The sequence below is a fragment of the Myotis myotis genome, unplaced genomic scaffold (genome assembly GCF_014108235.1).
Source record: "Myotis myotis isolate mMyoMyo1 unplaced genomic scaffold, mMyoMyo1.p scaffold_m19_p_2, whole genome shotgun sequence".
Lineage (NCBI taxonomy): Eukaryota > Metazoa > Chordata > Mammalia > Chiroptera > Vespertilionidae > Myotis > Myotis myotis.
In genome coordinates, this window is record NW_023416324.1 from 164,437,679 (window position 1) to 164,458,764 (window position 21,086).

General features: G+C 46.0%; 1 protein-coding gene across 8 annotated transcripts in view; it reads right to left on the reverse strand.

Moving 5' to 3' along the window:
* BDH1 (3-hydroxybutyrate dehydrogenase 1) overlaps positions 1 to 17,721 on the reverse strand; it is a 34,713-nt gene extending 16,992 nt beyond the window's left edge. The window contains exons 1-2 of one of the 8 annotated variants that reach the window (XM_036348960.1): positions 17,608 to 17,721; positions 4,958 to 5,084 (exon numbers count right to left, since the gene is read on the reverse strand). In XM_036348960.1, coding sequence (XP_036204853.1) covers positions 4,958 to 5,040 — 83 coding nt within the window. In that variant the 5' untranslated portion in view covers positions 5,041 to 5,084; positions 17,608 to 17,721. Of the gene's footprint in view, positions 1 to 2,921; positions 3,066 to 4,330; positions 4,459 to 4,957; positions 5,091 to 12,589; positions 12,614 to 13,211; positions 13,359 to 13,426; positions 13,836 to 17,607 lie in introns of those variants that run through there. The other 7 variants (XM_036348959.1, XM_036348966.1, XM_036348958.1 and 4 more) reach the window with 7 other exon arrangements.
* Between the last annotated feature and the right edge of the window lie 3,365 nt (positions 17,722 to 21,086).

Sequence of the window (21,086 nt, forward strand, 5' to 3'; positions counted from 1 at the left end):
TTTTTTTTTTTATTGCTTAAAGTATTACAAAGAGTATTACATATGTCTCCTTTTTTTTTTTCCCCACCCTTGACAATCGCCTGGCCTCCCCTACCCCCCAGTGTCTTGTGTCCATTGGTTATGCTTATATGCATGCATACAAGTCCTTCGGTTGATCTCTTACCCTCTCCTCCTGCCCTCCCACCCTCCCCGGCCTTCCTGCTGTAGTTTGACAGTCTGTTCGAGGCAGCTCTGCCTCTGTATCTATTTTTGTTCATAAGTTTATAATGGTCTTTATTATCCAGAAATGAGTGAGATCATGTGGTATTTTTCCTTCATTGACTGGCTTATTTCACTTAGCATAATGCTCTCTAGTTCCATCCATGCCATTGCAAATGGTAAGAGTTCCTTCTTTTTTACAACAGCATAGTGTTCCATCATGTAGATGTACCACAGTTTTCTAATCCATTCATCTACAGAACTTAACTTTTTATTTTGAAATAATTATAGATTCACATGCAGTTAAAAAAAAATAGACAAAAATGCCCTGTACCTTTCACCTAATTGCCCCTAATGAAACTTGCAAAACCACAGTACAATATCACAACCAGGATATTTACAGTGATGCGGTGAAAATACAAAACATTTCCATCACACAAGGATCTCTTCTGGTACCCTGTTATAGCCACATCCACTTCCCTCCCACCCCACATCCTCTTTAACCACTACTCTGCTCTCCAACTCTATAATTTTGTTATATCAAGAATGATATAAGTGGAATTTTACTCTATTTGACCTTCTGGGGTTGCTTTTCTATTTACTTTTTATTTTTTATTTAATTTATTGGGGTGACATTGGTTAATAACGTTCTATAGGTGTCAGCCCTGGCCAGTGTGATTCGGTTGGTTGGGTATCATCCCGTGCACTGAAGGATTAGCAGTTCGGTTCCCTGTCAGGCACACGCCCAGGTTTCGGGCTAGATTGCCAGTGCGGGGTGTGCAGAAGGCGGGCAATCGATGTTTTCCTCCCACACTGGTGTTTTTCTCTCTCTCTCTCTCTCTCTCTCTCTCTAAATCAATAAAGAATTATATAGGTTTCGGGTGTACAATTCTATAACATATCACCTGTATATTGTATTATGTGTTCACCACCCCAAGTCAAGTTTCCTTCCATCACCATTTATCATCTCTTTACTCTCCTACCTCCCCCTTTCCCTCTGGTAATCACCACACTGTTGTCTATGAAGCTTTTTGTTTGCTTAATCCCTTAGCTTTTTCACCCATTCCTCCTCCCCGCTCTCCTCTGACAGCTGTCAGTCTGTTCTCTATATCTATGAGTCTGTTTCTATTTTGTTTTTTATTTTTTTCATCAGATTTCACATAAGTGAAAGCACATGGTATTTGTCTTTATTTGACTGGCTTATTTCACTTAGCTTAATACTCTCCAGATCCATCTATTCTGTCTCAAAGGTAAGATTTCCTTCTTTTCTATAGCTGAATAGCATTCCATTGTGTAAATGTACCACAGCTTTTTCATCCACTGATGGGCACTTGGGCTGCTTCCAAATCTTGGCTATTGTAGATAACGCTGCAATGAACATAGGGGTGCATATATTCTTTTAAATTAGTGTTTCAGGTTTCTTCAGATATATTCCCAGAAGTGAAATTGCTGGGTCATAAGGCAGTTCCATTTTTAATTATTTTGAGGTAACTCCATACTGTTTTCCACAGTGGCTGCACCAATCTGCATTCCCACCAACAGTGCATGGGGGTTCCCTTTTTCTCCATATCCTCACCAATAATTTGTTGAATTATTGATGATAGCCTTTCTGACCACCATATCACCACAATAAGGTGATATCTCATTGTGGTTTTAATTTGCATTTCTCTGATGATTAGTGTCATTGAGCATCTTTTCATATGTCTGTTGGCCTTCTGTATGTCCTCTTTGGAGAAATGTCTATTCAGGTTCTTTGTCCACTTCTTTATTTTATTTTTATTTATTGATTTGAGAGAGAGAGAGGAAAGAAGAGAGAGAGAAACATTTATTTGTTTTTCCAACTTATTTATGCATACATTGGTTGATTCTTGTATGTGCCCTGACTGGGAATCAAATCCACAACCTTGGTATATTGGGACAACTCTCTAACCAACCAAGCTACCCAGGCAGACCTTTGCCCATTTTTTAATTGGATTGCTTGGGGGTTTTTTTGATGCTGAGTTTTATAACTTCTTTATAAATTTTGGATATTAGCCCCTTATTAGATGTATTAGCAAATATGTTCTTGGCATTGCTTTTTTCACTCATCGTCAACATGGAGATTCATTGAGATTGTTGCATTTATCAATAACTTGTTTCTTTATATTGCTTGGTTGTATCCAAAGTCTAAGGGCTGTGCAAAGCCAGTAATAAGAGCAGACTGGGCCCTGGCCAGTGTGGCTCAGTTGGTTGAGTGTCATCCCATGCACCAAGAGGTCAATGGTTTGATTTCTGTGTCAAAGCACCTGCCCAGGTTGTGGGCTCGATCCCCAGGGACATGCAGGGGGAAGATGACTGATGTTTCTCATTAATGTTTCTATCTATCATTCTCCCTTCCTCACTCTCTAAAATCAACAAAAACATTTTTAAAAGAAGAGCAGGCTGTCAGGTGTCAGGGGAAGGGGGAAGGACAACATGCAAACACTCCTGGGGAGGATTTCACCTAGACCAGTGATGGCAAACCTTTGAGCTCGGCGTGTCAGCATTTTGAAAAACCCTAACTTAACTCTGGTGCCGTGTCACATATAGAAATTTTTTGATATTTGAAACCATAGTAAAACAAAGATTTATATTTTTGATATTTATTTTATATATTTAAATGCCATTTAACAAAGAAAAATCAACCAAAAAATGAGTTCGCGTGTCACCTCTGACACGCATGTCATAGGTTCGCCATCACTGACCTAGACAGATGGTGTGTACTGGGTGACTGCTGCTCTGAGGCACATGGGAAGATACACATGGGAAGGGATGGGTGCTGGTCTGTTCAGGCATCTCAACAGGGAGTTCAGGTTAGATGGACATCATACAGGTGGGAGACCTGGGTGCTGAGTGGGGAGATGAGCAAGGAAAAAACATGTAGATGGAATAAGAAGTCAGTGTGGGGGAGAGCAGGTATTAGGGTGGCATGGTGCCCCTAGGGATAATATATTAACTTGGTCAGTATGAATAGAGAGGGCAGACTTAGGAACAGGAGGCCTGCTGTGAGAGGTACTGATCGCCCCATGGCTGGAGGTATAAGGCTGTAAAGTCACTTGTTAAGGTTTTATCACAGGATCCACCCACAGGTGGGGACAGGATTATGAGGCCAATTGCGATTCAAGCAAAATGATGAGGCCCAAGATTTTCCCCACCCAAAGACCTCTGGTCTGATCCAGGCAATGATCCCTTCCATCCTCCTCATACAACTGGGTCTCCCTCCCGGACCTCTGCTGACACCTTTGCCCTGAGGACAGCTAATGCCCTCTGACTCAGCTCTACCCCAGACCACCCTGCCCCCAGTCCCTTGCCTAACCAGTTATTTCTACAATCCTTCCAGAAGATTCAGAATCTCCCCATGACAGCCCTTCTTTCCCCTCAAATGAGCCAGAAGCTTGACTAATACTTCACTTCCCTTTCATTTGAGGACAAAACCTTTATAAAAATATTTAACTTCCTTTGGGATTATTTCCTCCTCTATAAAAACCTCCAGATATCTTTAAAAGCAAGCTTGAGACAGATTTTTGCCATAGAAATCAATGACTCACTGAAAAAAATAGTTGCAGGGAGCCAGGGCCTTCCCTCTTCAGTGAGCTGTCACCTCTGCTGGAAGGGCCATTTTAACTCTACTTTTAAGGTGTCTTCTGGTAGTTGAAGCCCCATCTCCAACCAAGCTGCTGTCTCCCGGGGAAATGCTTTTAAGCAAATGTTGCTATAAGCCTAAATGCAGTTCTTCCAAACATATTTATTGGCATAAAAAATACCCATCCATATTCCAGCTGCTGGAACTTTGAATTTAACCTAACACTTACTTTCATTCCTCTTAAATATAAAGACAAAAGGTATTATGTTTCCTGGCTCTGGCTGCTACAGAGGACAATGAAGTAGCAAAGTGCACTGAATCCCCTTGGGAAGGGCAATCCCAGAGCTCTCAACGAAGAGCTGCTTGTTTCATCTGCACGTAGCTTCTCTAAACACACAACAGTTCAGTGAAGTCTCAGGACAGTTTAGTTAGCTGCTTCATGTGTAAGGTTTGAAAAGAGGAGTCACCCAGGTGATCAGTAAGACACATCCTGCCGTGCAACTCCCGATGCGATGCACTGAGAAGACGCACCTCACCTGGGTGGCACCTTCCAAACATGAACACCTGAATCCAAACACGAGGACATCACACAAACCCCAACTGGGAGACATTCTTCCAAAGTGTCAAGGTCAAGAATGACAAAGACTCAGGAACTGCCCCTGATGAGAAGAGAGGAAGGAGACATGACAACCGAAGGCACTGCAGGCCCTGGTTTGTACCCTGGACCAGGAAAGGTCCATGCTTGGGCCATCTGACAAAACTTGAATCCAGTGTGTAGGTCTGTTAACACGTATCAGTGGTAATTTCCTGGTTTTCATGATTGCACTATGGTTTTGTAAGATGTTAACATTGAGGGAAGTTAGGTGAAGAGGATAGAGAAGCCCTTTGTACTACTTGGGCAACTTTTGTATCAGTTATTTCCAAATAAGAGAGTAAAAAATCTGATGGAAGATATTCTTCTGTGCCCTGTGTGCCCTGGGAAGGTCTCTGTCTTCTGAGGACACCTTTGAGTTTCCTTTGCTGGTCGAAGGTGGGCGCTGAGTGTCACTTTGAGAGTCAGGCCTTAGGACCACCTGCATCATCCATGTGTGAAGAACTCCCTCTGCTTTGCCCAGAGAGTGTGGCACTCAAGGCCACCTCTACCCTTCAGTCTCTTACCTTGTTCCATTTTCTCTGTTAGAGAAACTCAGGGTTTTCCCGGGGAGCTTTGACAGGGGCCTGGAGAGGCGGGCAGTCAGCATTGTGGCCACAAGAGGTAGAATGACGGGCCTCTTCCTGGCGGGTTCTGAAACACAAAACACACCCTCAGCATTGCCTTGTTGTCTGCAGAGGTTTAGGCAGGAGTGGACACTTTTCTTCCAGGTTGTGAAAGCCAAACTGAGCCCTGCACCTAGGCAGACCTCTCCTGCACCTTCCTCTCAAGCTGTAGCCTCACGTGATAGTAAGTGAGGAGGAGGGGACGTCTAGAAATCTGGGTCCTGCTTCTGGCTGCACCACCAAGCCTGGACCAGTCACGAGGAGGGTGGACCAGAACTGTCATCCTCAAACCAGGCTGTGCAGCCACTATTGGGGGACCCAAGGACCCATCCTCTCAGAGGTTCCCACTCCATGAGCCTCATTCTCCGTCCGTGGTCCCCATTTCCATCATCCATCTGTGTGACCCAAGACACCAACCTTCTATCTCAAGTGGCCCACATGCCTCCTAGGTAGCTTTTCCAACCACACAGGAACTGGCTCTGAGGCTGAATCATCAGTAACTCATTATAGCATGGGGACTGGAGTTATTAAATGAGACACACTTTAATCAACCTAAATTAAAACACACACACACACACACACACACACACACACACACACACACACGCAGTCTCTCCCACCACCCTACCACCCCCTTTCAAGGTTAAATCAACCTGATTGCAACAGGGCCCAGATTTAGTATCTCCTTAAGGCCCCTCAGCACGTGACTATTTGTGGATTATTAAGTGTGGATGAGGGTGTAGATTGTTTGCCTTCCTGTTCCGGTCAATTGTGATAATAATTCCTCCTGGCCTCAGGGAAGGAAGGGGAGGATGGGAGGGAGTGAAGCGAAGCAACCACAGTGGAGAGATGTTGCTCTTTTCCGGGTGAGCTGTCCCAGCGTCTCCTTTGCACACCTGCCTGGAGTTATATACTGTTCTTACCAGTACAAGCTTTTGCCTGGAAGGCAGCTCCTCCCCTGCCCTTTGCTGTCACCCAAACTTAACTGGGCCAACAGGTCTGTAATAAGTTCACTAACTAGCCAACCACTGCAAGTTCACTGCAGGAAACAGGTGGAGGTTTAATCTGTTTAATCCTCAGGGAAGAAAAACAAACAGGGATCTCTAGGCTCGGCCTCCCCTCCCGCTCCTACTCACCACACCCCATTGCCAGCACTGCAGTCAAATTATGTGACTTCCTCACCTAAAAGTCTCCTTCCCATGCCTGTTGAAACACCCTCTGCTTCCCTTCCTAACCTTGTCTGGTACTGCCCTCCGCTGTGCTCTCTGCACTGTGACCACACTGACCTTCTGGAAGTTTCTGGCGTATGCCAAGCTCTTTCCTGCCTCAGGGCCCTGGCCCTTGTTCTTCCTCAGTCCAGATGGCTGAGTCCTTCTGACCCTTCAGATTTCACAGAGGATGCCCCCTAATCCCCCATGCAACACACAGAGGTTCTCTCTATAAGATCACTCTTCAATCCAAAAGTACCTTATTTCACTTTCTCTTCTCCTTTTAGGTCATAAGCTTGATGAGTCCAGGCACCTTGTCCATCTTGTTCTCCACTGAACCCCCAACCCCAAAATGTTTACAAGAAACCTGACACCAAGGAGGCCCTCAGTGAATCTCTGCTGAGTGGGGACAAGCTGTGTGCTCACAGACCCCACTCTCCTCCATCCATGGAAGGCCCATGCCCATGATGCCCAAGCCAGACTCCGATCCTTTAACGGGGTGACCCAGCTGGCCTAGCACACACCTCCTCTTACCAGAACTGGAGTCTGAGGTCACCGCCACCGGGTGATCTCAAATCCAATTGTCTATAATTAAAGCCCTTTCCATCCCTTAGGCTCAATACTTGTGGCTTTGAATTTTATTTTCCTTAGAGTCAGCAATATCTAAAAGTGCTGTGAGAATCAAAATATTTTAAAGTGCACAAAAGCTCCCCACCTTGGAAAATGTACTATTCACATATTGTGTCTTATATGCAGAATGGCAGGCTTGTAGATCTCCTTCTTCTTCTTTTCTTACGTTTCTTAAACGTGTTGGTATTTTCACTCCAAACACAATACTGGAGGCAATGGGATTCCCACATACTCTTTGGGGTTCTCTGTCATCTTAATGCAGCGGTTCTCAACCTGTGGGCCACAACCCCTTTGGGGATCGAACGACCCTTTTAAGGGGTCGCCTAAGACCATCGGAAAACACATATATAATTACATATTGTTTTTGTGATTAATCACTATGCTTTAATTATGTTCAATTTGTAACAATGAAAACACATCCTGCATATCAGATATTTACATTACGATTCATAACAGTAGCAAAATTACAGTTATGAAGTAGCAACAAAAATAATTTTATGGTTGGGGGTCACCACAACATGAGGAACTGTATTAAAGGGGCGCAGCATTAGGAAGGTTGAGAACCACTGTCTTAATGCCTTGTGCTGGGCTTTATTCTCTGTAAATATTAAGTTCTCAAACTTGAAATAACACTCACTTGCCTTTTGGTTTAGAATCAGAAATGGTTATGGGAGGTAGTTGCTAAAGAACGGCAGAGCAGCTGTTGGGGTTGGAAGACAGTCTCCTTAGCCTTGAACTCAATTAGCTACCCCAGGGAGACTTGGCACAGGGGGCTTGACTCCCAGCAACCAAGTTTATAAGATATTATTACAAAATCAAAATGCTCACATGTCAATCTATAATCTGGGTGAAACGTATCGAACACTAAGAACATTTGGGTCTGCTCTCAAGGGCACCTCCTTTCCATTTGCAATGCATAGCCCATGGGTAACCTGTGGAAAGCATGAGGAGCCAGCATGCATCCTTGTCCTGATGCTGGCTCCCTTGTTGAGCTCTGACAGGGTCAAGGTGTCCCTGCAAGGAACAGACATTCGCAGTAATGACATCCTCAGAAGAGGTGGGACATCATCAAGAAACAGGAACATGGCAGGCAGCAGGCCTTGGGCAGGACAGAGAAGTCACTTGGTTCTGGACATGAAGTCTAGATGCGCCTTGGCACTAACAAGTGGGAAGGGAAGGCACTGTCCCACTGGAGGGGCAAGCTGGGTTTAGGCAGGGAACTATCCTATGGAGGGACCCCACACTAAGGACCGTCAGACGAGCAAGCTGTGTGAGATTCCCATGTCTGGCAAAGGCAGCCTCTCTTCTACTTGGCTGTTTTGTTTGCCAGTCTAGTGTCTTAAAAGGCAATGTAATTAGGCAACTACATGATGCTTGAACTCATAATACAAATAGTTTTCACTTACTATCTTTTAAAAAATATATACACTTTATTGATTTTTTACAGAGAGGAAGGGAGAGGGATAGAGAGTTAGAAACATCGATGAGAGAACAACATCGATCAGCTGCCTCCTACACACCCCCAACTGGGGATGGGCCTGCAACCAAGGTACATGCCCTTGACCAGAATCGAACCTGGGACCCTTGAGTCTGCAGGCCGACGCTCTATCCACTGAGCCAAACTGGTCAGGGCTTCACTTACTATCTTAAGCCTACCCAGATTGCCTTTGTTAACTGCCTAGACACTGTGGGCATTTGAGTTTGAGGTCCCTCACTAGATAGATGTATATTATCCTTTGGCTATTTTCCTTCTGATTGCTTATTATAATCTTGCCTAAAAGTTCCAGCTCAACTCAGCTATGCATGCTAACTGCACAGTTAAGGGGGCTTCCTTGAGGCTGTTACAGAATTTACCTGGCAACTGAAAAATACACAGGGAGTACTCGGAGATCCAGGATAAGCCCATTTATTTTCACATGTACTAGTACAGTGACTCAGGGGGTCAGTTCTCCAAATCCTGAGTGAGTGAATATGGAGGAAGCTTTCCTTTTATACCCTTTGGTTTCTTTGTTTTCTATCTGTTTCCTAACTACCAGGCTTTTGTGGTGGGCTTCCACAGCCCCTCCTGAGTGAGTTGGAATGGGGAAGTTAGATTATATCTAAATGCCTGGTCTTGGGGGTGCCAGTGATCCCCCCACACACATCCCCACTAACTAAGCTGTTACATTCTTTGTTTATGGCCCCTTTGTAAAATGGGAGATTTCTGGGAAACAGGTTCTGCCAGACAGGACAGGTATCAATGGAGTTAATTATCCGCTAGCAAGAGTGTGTCTTAGAAGGCAGGTTACTGGTACAGATTCAGATTGCTAGCCACCCCTCTTTCCCCCCCCAAATGTCTTATATTCCCCATCAAGGCCACCTGACAAGTTTTAAAGCCCTCGTTCAAAAAAGATGCCTGTTAATCCTTAGAAAAATAACTATTGTGGAACAAAAGTCTAAAAGCACTATCTAGGAACATCAAATGACATAGTGGACATTGTTCTCACTACCATTTTACCATTAATACTCTGGTGACTCTTATGTACCTGTGTTTAACAGAGAGCCCAGCTAGGCAAACCTAACACAGACACTTGGATTAGTCTGAGAGACACTCTAGACTTACTAGCAGGTACTGGCCAGTTCTCCCCAGAGACCACTTCACAAACACTCTCTGCAGTGGTCTCTCCTGCTCACCTGATCCCTGGGCTCTTAGACCTGCCTTTCACCCACATGCAGCTTTAGTTGGACAGTGAGACCTCCTCCCAGGTATGAGGTACTGGGTCGGGGAAAGACACCGACCCAAGATGAACCCATCACTCTGTCCCCTGGAACTGTGACAGAATGCAAATCAGCCTCTGAAGGGCAGGGATATGTGATCTGGCTGCTGGAGTGGAGAAGGGGGCAGTTATGCCACAGAGATACAGAGATGGAAAAAGCCAACCTGCAGAGAAAGAGAGAAGAGCCAGGCACAGGGGTCCATGGAGAGAGAGAGAGAGAGAGAGAGAGAGAGAGAGAGAGAGAGAATAGAGCTTCCTTCAGCAGGTGGATCCTGAGAAAGAAAATACCAACTAAGAAGGGCTCCTGGAGGCTAGCTGGGCTCAATTTAAAAAAACACACACAAAAAAACAAAAACAGAGCCTAGCAGCCATTTCTACACAAGGGCCTCTCATCCAAACTGCAGGTTAGGAAGAAGCCTGAACTGAACTACCTGCCTCTGAGCCAGCCTTTATAAAGGAGTTTCTGGAATCCTATTTCAACCAATAGGACTGAGGCTTTCCCTGTCCAACTGGAGCTGCTCAGTATTAGCCCTATTAGCATCTTCACCAACCAATCAGAGCTGCTCCATTCTGACCAATCAGGGACTCTTGGACCAATCAACCAGAGAATTTGGAGTCCTCATTTGCATTAGGTCAGACCAATCAGGGACCGGGAGTGGGGACTTCTGTCTATATAAGTCAGCTCCCCCTTGGTTCTGGAAGCATACTCTCCCTTTCCACTGAAGTCAAAAAGACTGCCTCTCCTCAACTGAGGCTGAAACACTGACATGTTTAGCCAGAACACAGTAGAGCTGCCACACCAGAGAGGGGCTGGCCCCAGGGCTGCCTCACTCCAGGGCCTCCTAATAGCTGTACTACTTCATAATTGAGCGATATCACAATCGAGCTGCTTGCACTGAATAAAGTTTCTTTCTTCACCCCACCCCAAACTTGGTGTTGAATTGACGCCAACCAGCGGTTGAAAGACAGATCTGCCTATGAGGCCCTGCTACACTCCTGCCCTCCAGCTCTGTACATGCTGGTTAAGCAGCTTAAAGTTTCTGTTACTTGCAGCCGAAACGATATTGGCTAAAACACACTGAAAGCAGGTTCCTTCTTGGATCATTATGATTAATTTTTAAATTTGCTCCATATTCTGAGAATGCCACGATGTAGATCTTATAATGACAACAGGAACGTGGGCCTCCCTCTCTGTACTTCTTGATTTGTTACCCGAGGGAACCGGATCCAGTTACCCAATAGTTGTCAGCCAAAAGACAACTCGAGGATAATTTGATGAAAAGGAATAAACTTTATTGCAAGCCAGCAAGCAAGGACACACCAGGGGTTCACTTCCCAAAGTGGCATGTCCCCAGATAAGGGATCAGATTCATCTTTATTCAGGGAAATCATGAATAAAATTCCATGTACAGGTGGGAACATTCCTGCGCATGCGCAGTTGGAAAACATGCCTATACATACATTACATATGAAAGACTGGTGGAAAATCTCCGCCCCCGGCAGGAGAGTTTAATATTATAATGAGGACATAATGAAGTGGTCAGAGTCTAAAAGTAGAGCCTACTATGACTTGCTGGCAAATTAAATGCAGGATGTGAAAGAAGGAAGAATCAAAGATATTTTCAAGATTTTGGTGCAGATGAGTCCAAGTGACATTAGTCCAACTGACAGATGAAGGGGCCACTCAATTCATAAGTGCTTACCACGTTTCAAATCTGAGTATACAAGCTGGGAATTCTGATCCTCACTGGCCCCTCCAAATTCTATCTTCAACTAGACTTTTCTCACCTACTCATTATACCCTTTGCTACACCCTCACCAAGCACTTTCCAATTTCCAGGCCTTGCTCATCCCATACCAAATCTGACTTCTTCATCTGACCAAGTCCTAACTGATTCAAATTGACGCCTACTTCAAAATGCCTTTCCTGATCTCCTAAATAAAAAAAATAAAAATCTCTCCCCAAATTAGCATTTCACGCCTTCCTTCTGTGTCTCTGTAACAGCACTTACCTAGGGAGGGTAATACGTAATACATTTCTGTTTACAACCATCCACAGCCCCCATCTAACCACTAGGCCCCAGTGGACCAAGAGTGCCCCCACAGATAGGACTCACGTGTTGTACCATTGATTTCTGGTCCTACAGAATATCTACTCTGGTGCTTGACAGGAAGCAGGAGCTCTATAGAAGTGTGTTGAGAGAGAATATGAAAGCTACACACATTTCAAAGGTCCGCTTCCCCCGCAGCAGCCCGGGGTGTATGCCTTATGCAGGGGCGGGGTCAAACGCTTGGGCGGGAAGTACATTCGCTACGTCATAAAGGATCCCGGCAGCGGAGGATTAAAGGCGGCCCTCCTGCCTGTGCCCTCGCAGGGTTAGACGGCGACTCCGCATCAGCTGACTTTGTTCAGATTTTGGCAGACCCGCTGGAAAAAACCGTGCAGAGCTCCACGACGCGCGCAGCGTCAGCCCCTCCCCCGACAGGGACGCGCACCCCAGGCCCCCTCTCGCCCGAGCGCAGCAAAGCGCGCGCCGCCGGAGGCGCGCAGGCGCCGCCACCCCACGCGATGCGGCGCAGCCAATCTCGGGGCCACCTTCCCTTCCCGCCGGCAAGAGACCGGAGCCAGGGGGGGACCAGGAGGCTCGGCCGGAGCCGCGTTCCCATTGGCTGAAGCGGCACCGCCCAAACAAAGCCCCACTGTACTGCGGCCACGCACCCCTAGGCTTCCGTCCCCATCCCCCCTTACCCCCCAGCATCCCCAGCTTACTACCGCGTCGCCCCCTCCTTCCTCTGCCCTCCTACTGTCCCGGTCCTGTGGTCCGTCCTGTACTCCAGCAACGGCCGGCTTGGCTAGTGCTCAAGGCAGCTGGACCGGCGGCCAGACCTCAGTCTAGCATCCTTCCTAAGGGCGCCGCGGGAAGGGAGGGCGCGCTCACCGCGCCGCGACCGTAGAGCCTCCTGGAAGGCGCGGAAGAGGAGGGGTGCTGGGCAGAACAGAGAGACGGCGGAGAAGGGCGCGGTGCCCAGAGCCCGGGCTGGAAGCAGGACTACAATGTGACCTTGGCCGGGTTCCTTTCCTTCTTGGGCCCAGGGTTCCCTAATGTAAAATGTGGCAGCAGGGGACGATGAGTCGCGAGGGTTTTTATCTGGGAGCCTTGGGGCCGCTAGTTCAACCTGGGCGGCCTCCTGCAGGGTGTTATGCCCAGAATTCAAGATCCCCAAGAAACCATGCCAGGGAGTCAGTCCGATGCAAAAGCAGGAGGTCCTTTATTGAGTTAGCTAACCCGACCCGGACCTCCAGTCGACGCAGCGACCGGAAACCGAGTGCGACCCATGTGAAAATCCGGGCTTTCATAGTGAGGGGAGGGGAGCTGGCTGTGACCCTGCCGATTGGCCAGGCGCAAGTCTGAGCAAATGGCCTCTGCCCCATCACAGGGAACCTCATTCCTAATAACGCCGGGCGAGGCTCCCGCAGGGCAGACAGAAGGCCCGGAGGCCGGCGGGTAGGGACCATCAGAGGCTGAGACGGGTCTGAGCGGGATCAGTCCATCTTCCTACCTTTGCTCCGCCGCGGCCACAGGGCCGGCCTGCAGGGCTGCATGCCCCCTTCCCCACCCGCAAACCGGAGACCCGGCTAAAGGGCCGCACAAGGACAAACCGGGCTGAGGGCGCGGGCGCGCCCCACTCCGGCGGAACAGATGCGGGCCCTTCCTCTGACCCCACACCCAATGGGGAGGGACCCCGCCTGTGGAGGGTTCCGCTGAGGCACTCGCCTTAATCCGGCGCTTCACAGGTACCCGCGCTCCTGGCTTGGCAGACCGACTGGGGGCGCTGCCGCCGTTTCCTTCTCGAAAGCCGTCTACCCGCTCGCACTCCGGCGGCCTCTGCAACCCGGATGCGCCTAGACACCTAGGGCGCCCGCGTTCCGGCTGCGCAGGCGGGTCCCGACCGCGGGAGTCGCCGGGGCGGGGAGTGCTGCCGCGCCACGTCTCTAGGTGCTGGGGCGCCTGGCCTGGCAGCTCCGGTAGAGCGTCCCCCCAGCCCTTAGCGCCCAGCTGCCTGCTAGGCGCCCCCTGCAGCCAGTCCGGCTCGGCCCTAAGCCGGGCGCAGATCTCACCGCCGTCGCCCTCCAGGAACCCGCCCAGGCCAGAGAAGGTGCTGCTTCAGGAAGTGAGGACACCCTGGTGAGGAGGAGGCTCCTTCCAGGTCCGGGGCGTGCTTGCTGTCTTTAGAGCTCACCAGGGGTGGTTGGTTTTTAAATTTGTCTTTTGATCAGATGAAATTTTTTTTATAAAGATTTGCTCCGAAGGGTGTTTAAAAATAGTTGAATAGCACAGCTTCCCAGAGTGTCAACAGGACAGCGTCAGAGGACAGGCTGTCCCACCCCCGCCAAGTCTCCAGAATAAGAAACAGGCTGAGGAGAAAAGGAAATTATCCGGGCTGTAGCTCCAAACCATGAGTTTCTTCAAGGCTGTGTCTTCTTCATCCCCAGCTCCTGACCCATACAGCCTGGAAAACTACTGGGGCGATCATGGAGGGAGAATGCACTTGGTTCTCTGTGCCCATTTCCCAGACAGACTCAAGCCAGAATACCTGCTTCAGTGCAGTGTTTCAAAGGAGTTACTCTATGCCATGGCCATCAATAATAACGAAGAGCTACACTGAGTCACCAGGTTCTCCTTTTAGGATTATGCATTGCTGGAAGAGCAGTTAATTACAGGAGAATTAATATTGCACTTAGGAAAACCATAGGTCCTGACTTTGGACTGAGAAGTAAATGGAAATACAGTTCTATTCATGGAAGACAAGAAGAGAACAATTGAACTGCCTGTGGTTATATCAGACTCCTGCTGTGGCTGACCTATCTTTGTACTCCAGCTTTGCTGAAGTAACCAGCTGCATACATGTGTAACCCAAAAAGCACCTTGGCTCAGCTGCACCCCCTATCATCTTGCTTCAGGGCTTCTCTGTCACTGCAGCCTGGGACCCCTGCAAAAAACAAACACCTCATGGGACCAACTTTGACCAAGGCAGGCAGAGGCTGGGGGAGAAATACTCCACCCTTCCATTCTAGTGGGCGATTCCAAGATACATTCCATACACCTAGCCCCAGCTGCCCATGGTAGTGCCCGTCTCGATCAACTCAATCATGCACCCTTGGATTGCCTTTCTCTTTCCCTCTTTGCTTGTTTGACTCTTCAGAGTCCATCACTCCTGTTCCTTGGGATTCATTCTCCTACCTGTATACAAGTCCTTGTTCAGGCTCTGTTTGGGGGAACCCGTATTAAGCCATTAGTTAACCCAAAAGAGGCATCTCAGTCCACCTTCCTGGCCTCATTCTCACCAAATCAACTCTACTAACAAGGAATTTATTTGTTTAGTTTGAGCTTTTGCTCCTTTTCTTTCTCAGTTGCCCTGCCCTCCAGAGTATCATTAATAAGCTCTCTGAGACAGGCAAAATCCCCTTTGGCGATCCCCCTGCCCAAAGGGTCACAGTGTTTGCTCCCATTCCTGTATCAGCATCATACTCTCCGAGGAGAGAGGGCCAGCTGAAGGGCTGGACTGGGTGAGAGTCTCACAAAGCCATTCTCAGCCCCACCTTAAACCTCTCCACCCCTTTCAAGGTCCTGGCTGCTCACTTTGAAAATGGGAAAACAGTTCTGGGATTGAATGTGGAAGCAGAAACTGTGGGACCCAGATTCCTCCCAACATGGCCCATGCCAAGATTTTGTCTCCTTCTTAGCCCCTTTCTTCCCCCCTTCCCCATTGCACCATAAAAGCAATTTCTCTGCCTGGATAAGAGGCCTCAGGCCAGGGTCTTAGGTACTTAGCACATTTTCGTCTCATTTCAACACTAAGAAGGTGGTGTTGAATTTTTACCAAGCTAGGTTTGGTAGAGAAAGAGCCCTCACTCCCTGCCTTCAAAGAGGGAAATGGATATGTACATAAGCTAATGAATTGTTAGAAGTCTCCTGTAAGTCTTCTAAAAAAGGGGGTTTTGACAGGGGTTCCGGACAGGCTTTGTAAAGTGGTAGCATCCCAAAAGACCAGGTTGGAATGTAGTGCCTTCTGAAGATCCCCTTGCCCAGAGAGCCACATTGTTTGCTCCTGTCCCTGTATCAGCTCCTAATTGCCTCCTAGCACACCCCCTTCTTGAGTCCCAGCTCAAGCTAGTCTTTGCCTTGTCTTCCTAGGCCCCATGTCTCCCATGCTAGATCTGGCCCATTTCTGAGTGTCCCTGGTCTTCTCCCCACTCAGTGTTAAGCATTGAATGCCAGATGGAACAGGGGAATCCTGCCGAGAGCCAGCCACCTCGAAGCCCTCCAGGAGCCCACCCAACTGTGCAATGCTGAGGTCTGCTGAGGAATAGAGAATAATAACACCATCTACTTCTATACCAAACCCACAGGTTTTCTGCTTTTCTTGATGCAATTGAGTTTTCTTAAAAAAAAATAAATAAATAAAAAATAAAAAAAAAATGGAAGGGAGGGGGCAAGAAATCTTACCCTTAACCTGCAGAATTTTAGAAGTATCAAATGGCTTTTTCTATAATTGACAGTGAAGGAAAGAAAAGGCCCAATGCATTATTCTAAAACAGCTGTGGTGCTCAGAATCGAGTGTGCTCATCTTCACATGACTGTAATACTGAATTCTACCAATGTGAGAACTGGAGGCCCAATGTTTTCCCTGAAGTGAATGAGTAAGGAAAACCAGTGTTGGGACCTTAGGGAAAAGAGGAGCTATATCAGCATCTGCATCCCTACCGCCTTTCTGTCTCTTGACTTACAGATTTACTTAAAATGTTTAAGCCACAAAGTTGGGGGTCATAGACTAGAAATTTAAGCAAAGTTCTTTTGAGGTAATTGGGATCTTTAAAGAGGGGAGAATATAGGGAGGCAAAAAAAACCAAAACAAAATAAAACAAAAAACACAACTGCGTCCCCATCACTGTTCATACCACCCCAAACTACAGCAACCCATAAGACGTCCGTCCTTCCTTCAGTGGACACGGATTGAGCCTTTATCCTATGCCAGGCATTGGGCTTTGTTCTGGAAAGCCATGCTATCCCAGTACAGGTTCCTGTCTTCAGTAACACAACCTGGCAGTTAGTGACTGGCTGCTGTGCACCTGACACTAGGCCAGGTGCCTGGTGTGCATTATTTCACTTAATCTCTGCAACAGTCCTGAAAGCAGCCCAAGACTATCTCCATTTTGCAGCTGAGGACATTGAGGCTTTGAGGGCTTGAATAAGTAGCCCATAGCAACACAGCTGGGACGTGGCAGAGACAGGTCAACCCGAGTCTGTCCCACTACTAGGACGTTTTCAAGCACACCACCAATTGTCCTATGGTTCTTGCTTTGAAAGACAAGCATGACGGTCCACATTTACAAGGCTATTTGGAATACAGAATTTTGGTAACCAGTTAGACTTTGTTTCTGTGAGTGATCCAACAGAGGTTGGAATTACTTAGAAATTACACGGAAACTTCTTTCAATGAGGACAATACATGTGCCATGATCTGATGCCCTCAATAGAAAAAGTAATTATAGGTTCTAATTGGTCAGACAAACTTTGAAAGACAAAAATACAGGACAAGATTCTTAACCCTTAAATCTGATTTCATATTCTCAACTTCAAATTCTGTTTATTTCAAAGATTATGGAATATGTTATAATAAACTTTTAAAAACCAGGATACAAAGCTATATGCTTATCTAATATATTTTCAATATTTTTCCAATGAATGTATATTATTTATATTTTCTGATTATTCTACCAGGAGCAGAGCCTGCTGTTTCAAAAGGGAAATTGAATTGCAAAGCTGCTGCCTCTTGTTTTGGGTTGCCAGCACCTCTTCCCAAAGGGCCATTTGCTCCTCCCCAACCCCATCCTCTCACACCAGGCTCTTCCCAAGACTACTGCTAAGAGTTCTCACATTCAACATTCTCTTACCTTGGCGGGCTGTAGCAAGGCTCCCTCAGCACACTCAGCTCAGCACGCAGGATCCTCTCAGGCAAGTTGCAAGCCAGATACACCTGGAATCTTCTTAATTCTCAGTTAACAGGCGGTAAAAAGACACCCCAGGAGACCTCCCCCAGGCTTTATGTGTATTATTTCAATGCTTGTCTTTAGCTGGGAAGGGAGATTCTCACACTCATGCTAACCAAAGCCAACTAATGATACAATACAATATTCGGAGTTCTGAATGTTTGTGTGTTTGTCACTGAGGCAAAGTTCAGCTTTGTAACTATTTGTTTTAAGTTTAAAATGTCTATGAATTTGGCCCTCTGACAAGCAGAGGGTCAAAGGCAGGTGCCACTACTTGGGGACACATAAGAAAAAATGATGCCAAAGGGCAGCTCCAGCCAATTCCATCTTGAGCTCTCCCTGCCAGATATGTGTGGGCATAAACGAGCACAGGAACTGACCTGAACAGAATGAGAGTGTCCTGACTTCCCATCACAGCATTTAAATTATGGGATATCAAGGAGAAAAGTAACCACCACAAGGACTTTGTCTCCCCTTCTGGGGAAAGGATTCGTCCCTTGGTTAGGCCACAGGGCCCAGATATCCAGTCAAACATAATGCAGAATCAGGACCTGGGAAAAATTTCAAAATGGCCAGCAACTTTGGACAGGCTCAGCTGCAAGAAGATGGGGCCAAAACATGCCCCTTGAACGTCACAGTGGCGGTAAGGGGAAGTATATCTGGAATACAGCTCCCTTAGGGCATCTTTTAATATTACTATACCCTGTGGTTAAAGTTAGTGGAAATTTACAACAACCAAATTCCGACAGGACAGCTAATGGCCTAGACCAGCGGTAGGCAACCTTTTTGTGAGTGCGTGCCAAAACCAGCAAAATCTCTGACTCAAAATTCTTCTGCGTGCCAACCCTAATTTTTTGAGAACATGTTACGCCTACTTGATATCTCTTAAGGTGTACGTATGTGAAGAACCTTGAAGAAATAATAAAATTCATTTGAGCGACAAAAACACAGTATATGATGATGAAAAATACATTTATTTTTTAATGTATACATGTACACTGATAGTCCGAGAAAACTTTATGACTCCGTTTGATATTATCAGTGGGACTTTTGCTGCTGCATCACTGTTGACAGAGATTTTACATCAGGTTTATATTTCGTGAGCTTCAGAGATATGCACGAGCTACTACTTTCATCCTTCAGGCTACTCCTATTACGAGACTTAACAAAATTCATCACTGAGAACAAAGATTCACAAGCGTATGTGGATGAAAACATGGAGAGTAACGCTGATGCAAAGTTTTTTCAACAGAAAAAAAATTCTGGAATGGCATTTCAAGTCCTCAATAGTTTGTTTTCGACATTTCTCTCTGGTACTACTGTCTTTAATCGCTTTTTTTCAATGTTTTCCAAGTCAACTCTAAGGTCAATAAATTTCTGCTTCCAAATTGAGCTACTCTGAAATTCAATCAACTGCATTTCAAAGTCAGCCATGTCTATCCATGAAAAACATTTGTAAGTTTAGTTCCTCCAGTTTCATGCTGTTTGGAAACCTCATGAATTTTGCTGTCTCTTCCAGTTCTCTGAATTTCGCAAATCTTGAGAAGAACTGCTCAATAGTTGACTCGATGATGTTTAAAAACAGCTTTTGAAGGCTTTGACAGTCTGTTCTGTCATCTTTTGGGAGGTCTTTGATGTGCCGCTTGAGGTTTGGGAAATATCTAAATCTCTCACCATCCACATCCCTCTTAAAGACTTCCAGTTTCTTTTCAAAAGCCTTTATGTAACCAAACATAACATCAGGTGTCTTGCCAGTTCCTTGTAATTTAACATTTAAGTCATTCAAATGTTCACAAAAATCTGCAAAGAACATCAGTTTAGAAACCCACATGGCGTCAGACAATTCTTGGTAAGAAACATGTTGGTTATTCAAGAAGAGCGTTATCTCATTTAAGCATTCAACAAATCGTTTCAGAACCAAACCTCGGCTAAGCCATCGAACATTGTTGTACATTTTCAGTCCTTTATACACAGATTCTACCTCATTCAGTAAAACTTGAAATTGTCTTTTATTTAAAGTCTGAGCAGAAATGTAATTAACAACTTTGGTAACTGTTTGCATCACTTCCTGCAGTTCCTTCAGGCCAGCTCTTGCACATAAAGCCTCCTCATGCAATGAAAACCTATCAGTGTATGACCAACTTCTTTCGCAAACAGATTTACAAAACCTGCCTTCTCACCAGTCATGCAAGAAGCACCATCAGTGGTGACGGACAATACTTTTGAAATGTCAATTTGTCGAGAAGAGAATTCATTCATAACTGCTTTACATATTTCAGCCCCGGTAGTACACTCAGGTAGAGTTAGAAGGGCAACCATCTCTTCACATATTTCATCACTTTTACAAAGTCGAGAAAAAATGGCCAGCCTGGATGACAATGTAATGTCTGTACTTTCATCAATACAAATAGAAAAAAATTGACATGAAGACAAATCTTTTGTTAATTGTTCAGCAGTATTACTCGCCAACTTAAGTATCCTATCCTTAACTGTTTTCCTGCTCACGGACAAGTCTTTAATGCCCTGAATAATCTTTTCTTTTTCTGAGAGGGTTTCATGTGCCAGCAAAAGTTACTGGCGTACCGTGTTTGGCACGTGTGCCAGGGGTTGCCCACCCCTGGCCTAGACTTTTCATGAATGAAGGTTTGGGTCACCCTACCAGGTTAAGAACCATGACTAGCTGATGGCAAAGGGACAATGGAATGGGCAGTTGGAAAAAGCAATTATAAATACCAGCTACAATCATGTGACCAGTTACAGAAACAACGACTGTAATGTCATGAGTATTCCTTCCTTATTTTGGGGGGAGGAGGGTGTGTGATATCTTCGTTTTCTTTCTTCTCTTATCACCTTATTATGTAACATGAGATGTTTTGACTTTATATGGTATACTAGTATATCATAGTATTGTTGACTTTACATCATAGTATTTAAATTATGGGATATTAAGGAGAAGAGTAAACACCACAAGGACTTTGCCGTCTCTTTTGGGGAAAGGGTTAGTCCATTTTCTGTTGTATACGGGATAGTTGTATCATTTTAGCTGGAATTATGCCCTTATTTTTTATTGTCTTTATTTGGAGATTAAGTATGATTAAGCTGATGTGTATGGGTGCCAAGCTGACAAGGAGTAGACTGTGATGGTTAAGTTTGTAAGTCAGCTTGGTTAGGCCACAGTGCCCAGATATTCAATTAAACATTATTCTGAATGTTCATGTGAAGGTGTTTTTGAAAGCAATTAACATTGAAATTGGTGGACTTTGAGGAAAGCAGATTACCACCATAATGTGAGTGGGCCTCTTCCAACCAATTGAAGGTTTTAATTGAAAAAGGCTGACCTCCCCAGAAGGAGAGGGAACTCTGCCAGCAGACCACTTTTGGCC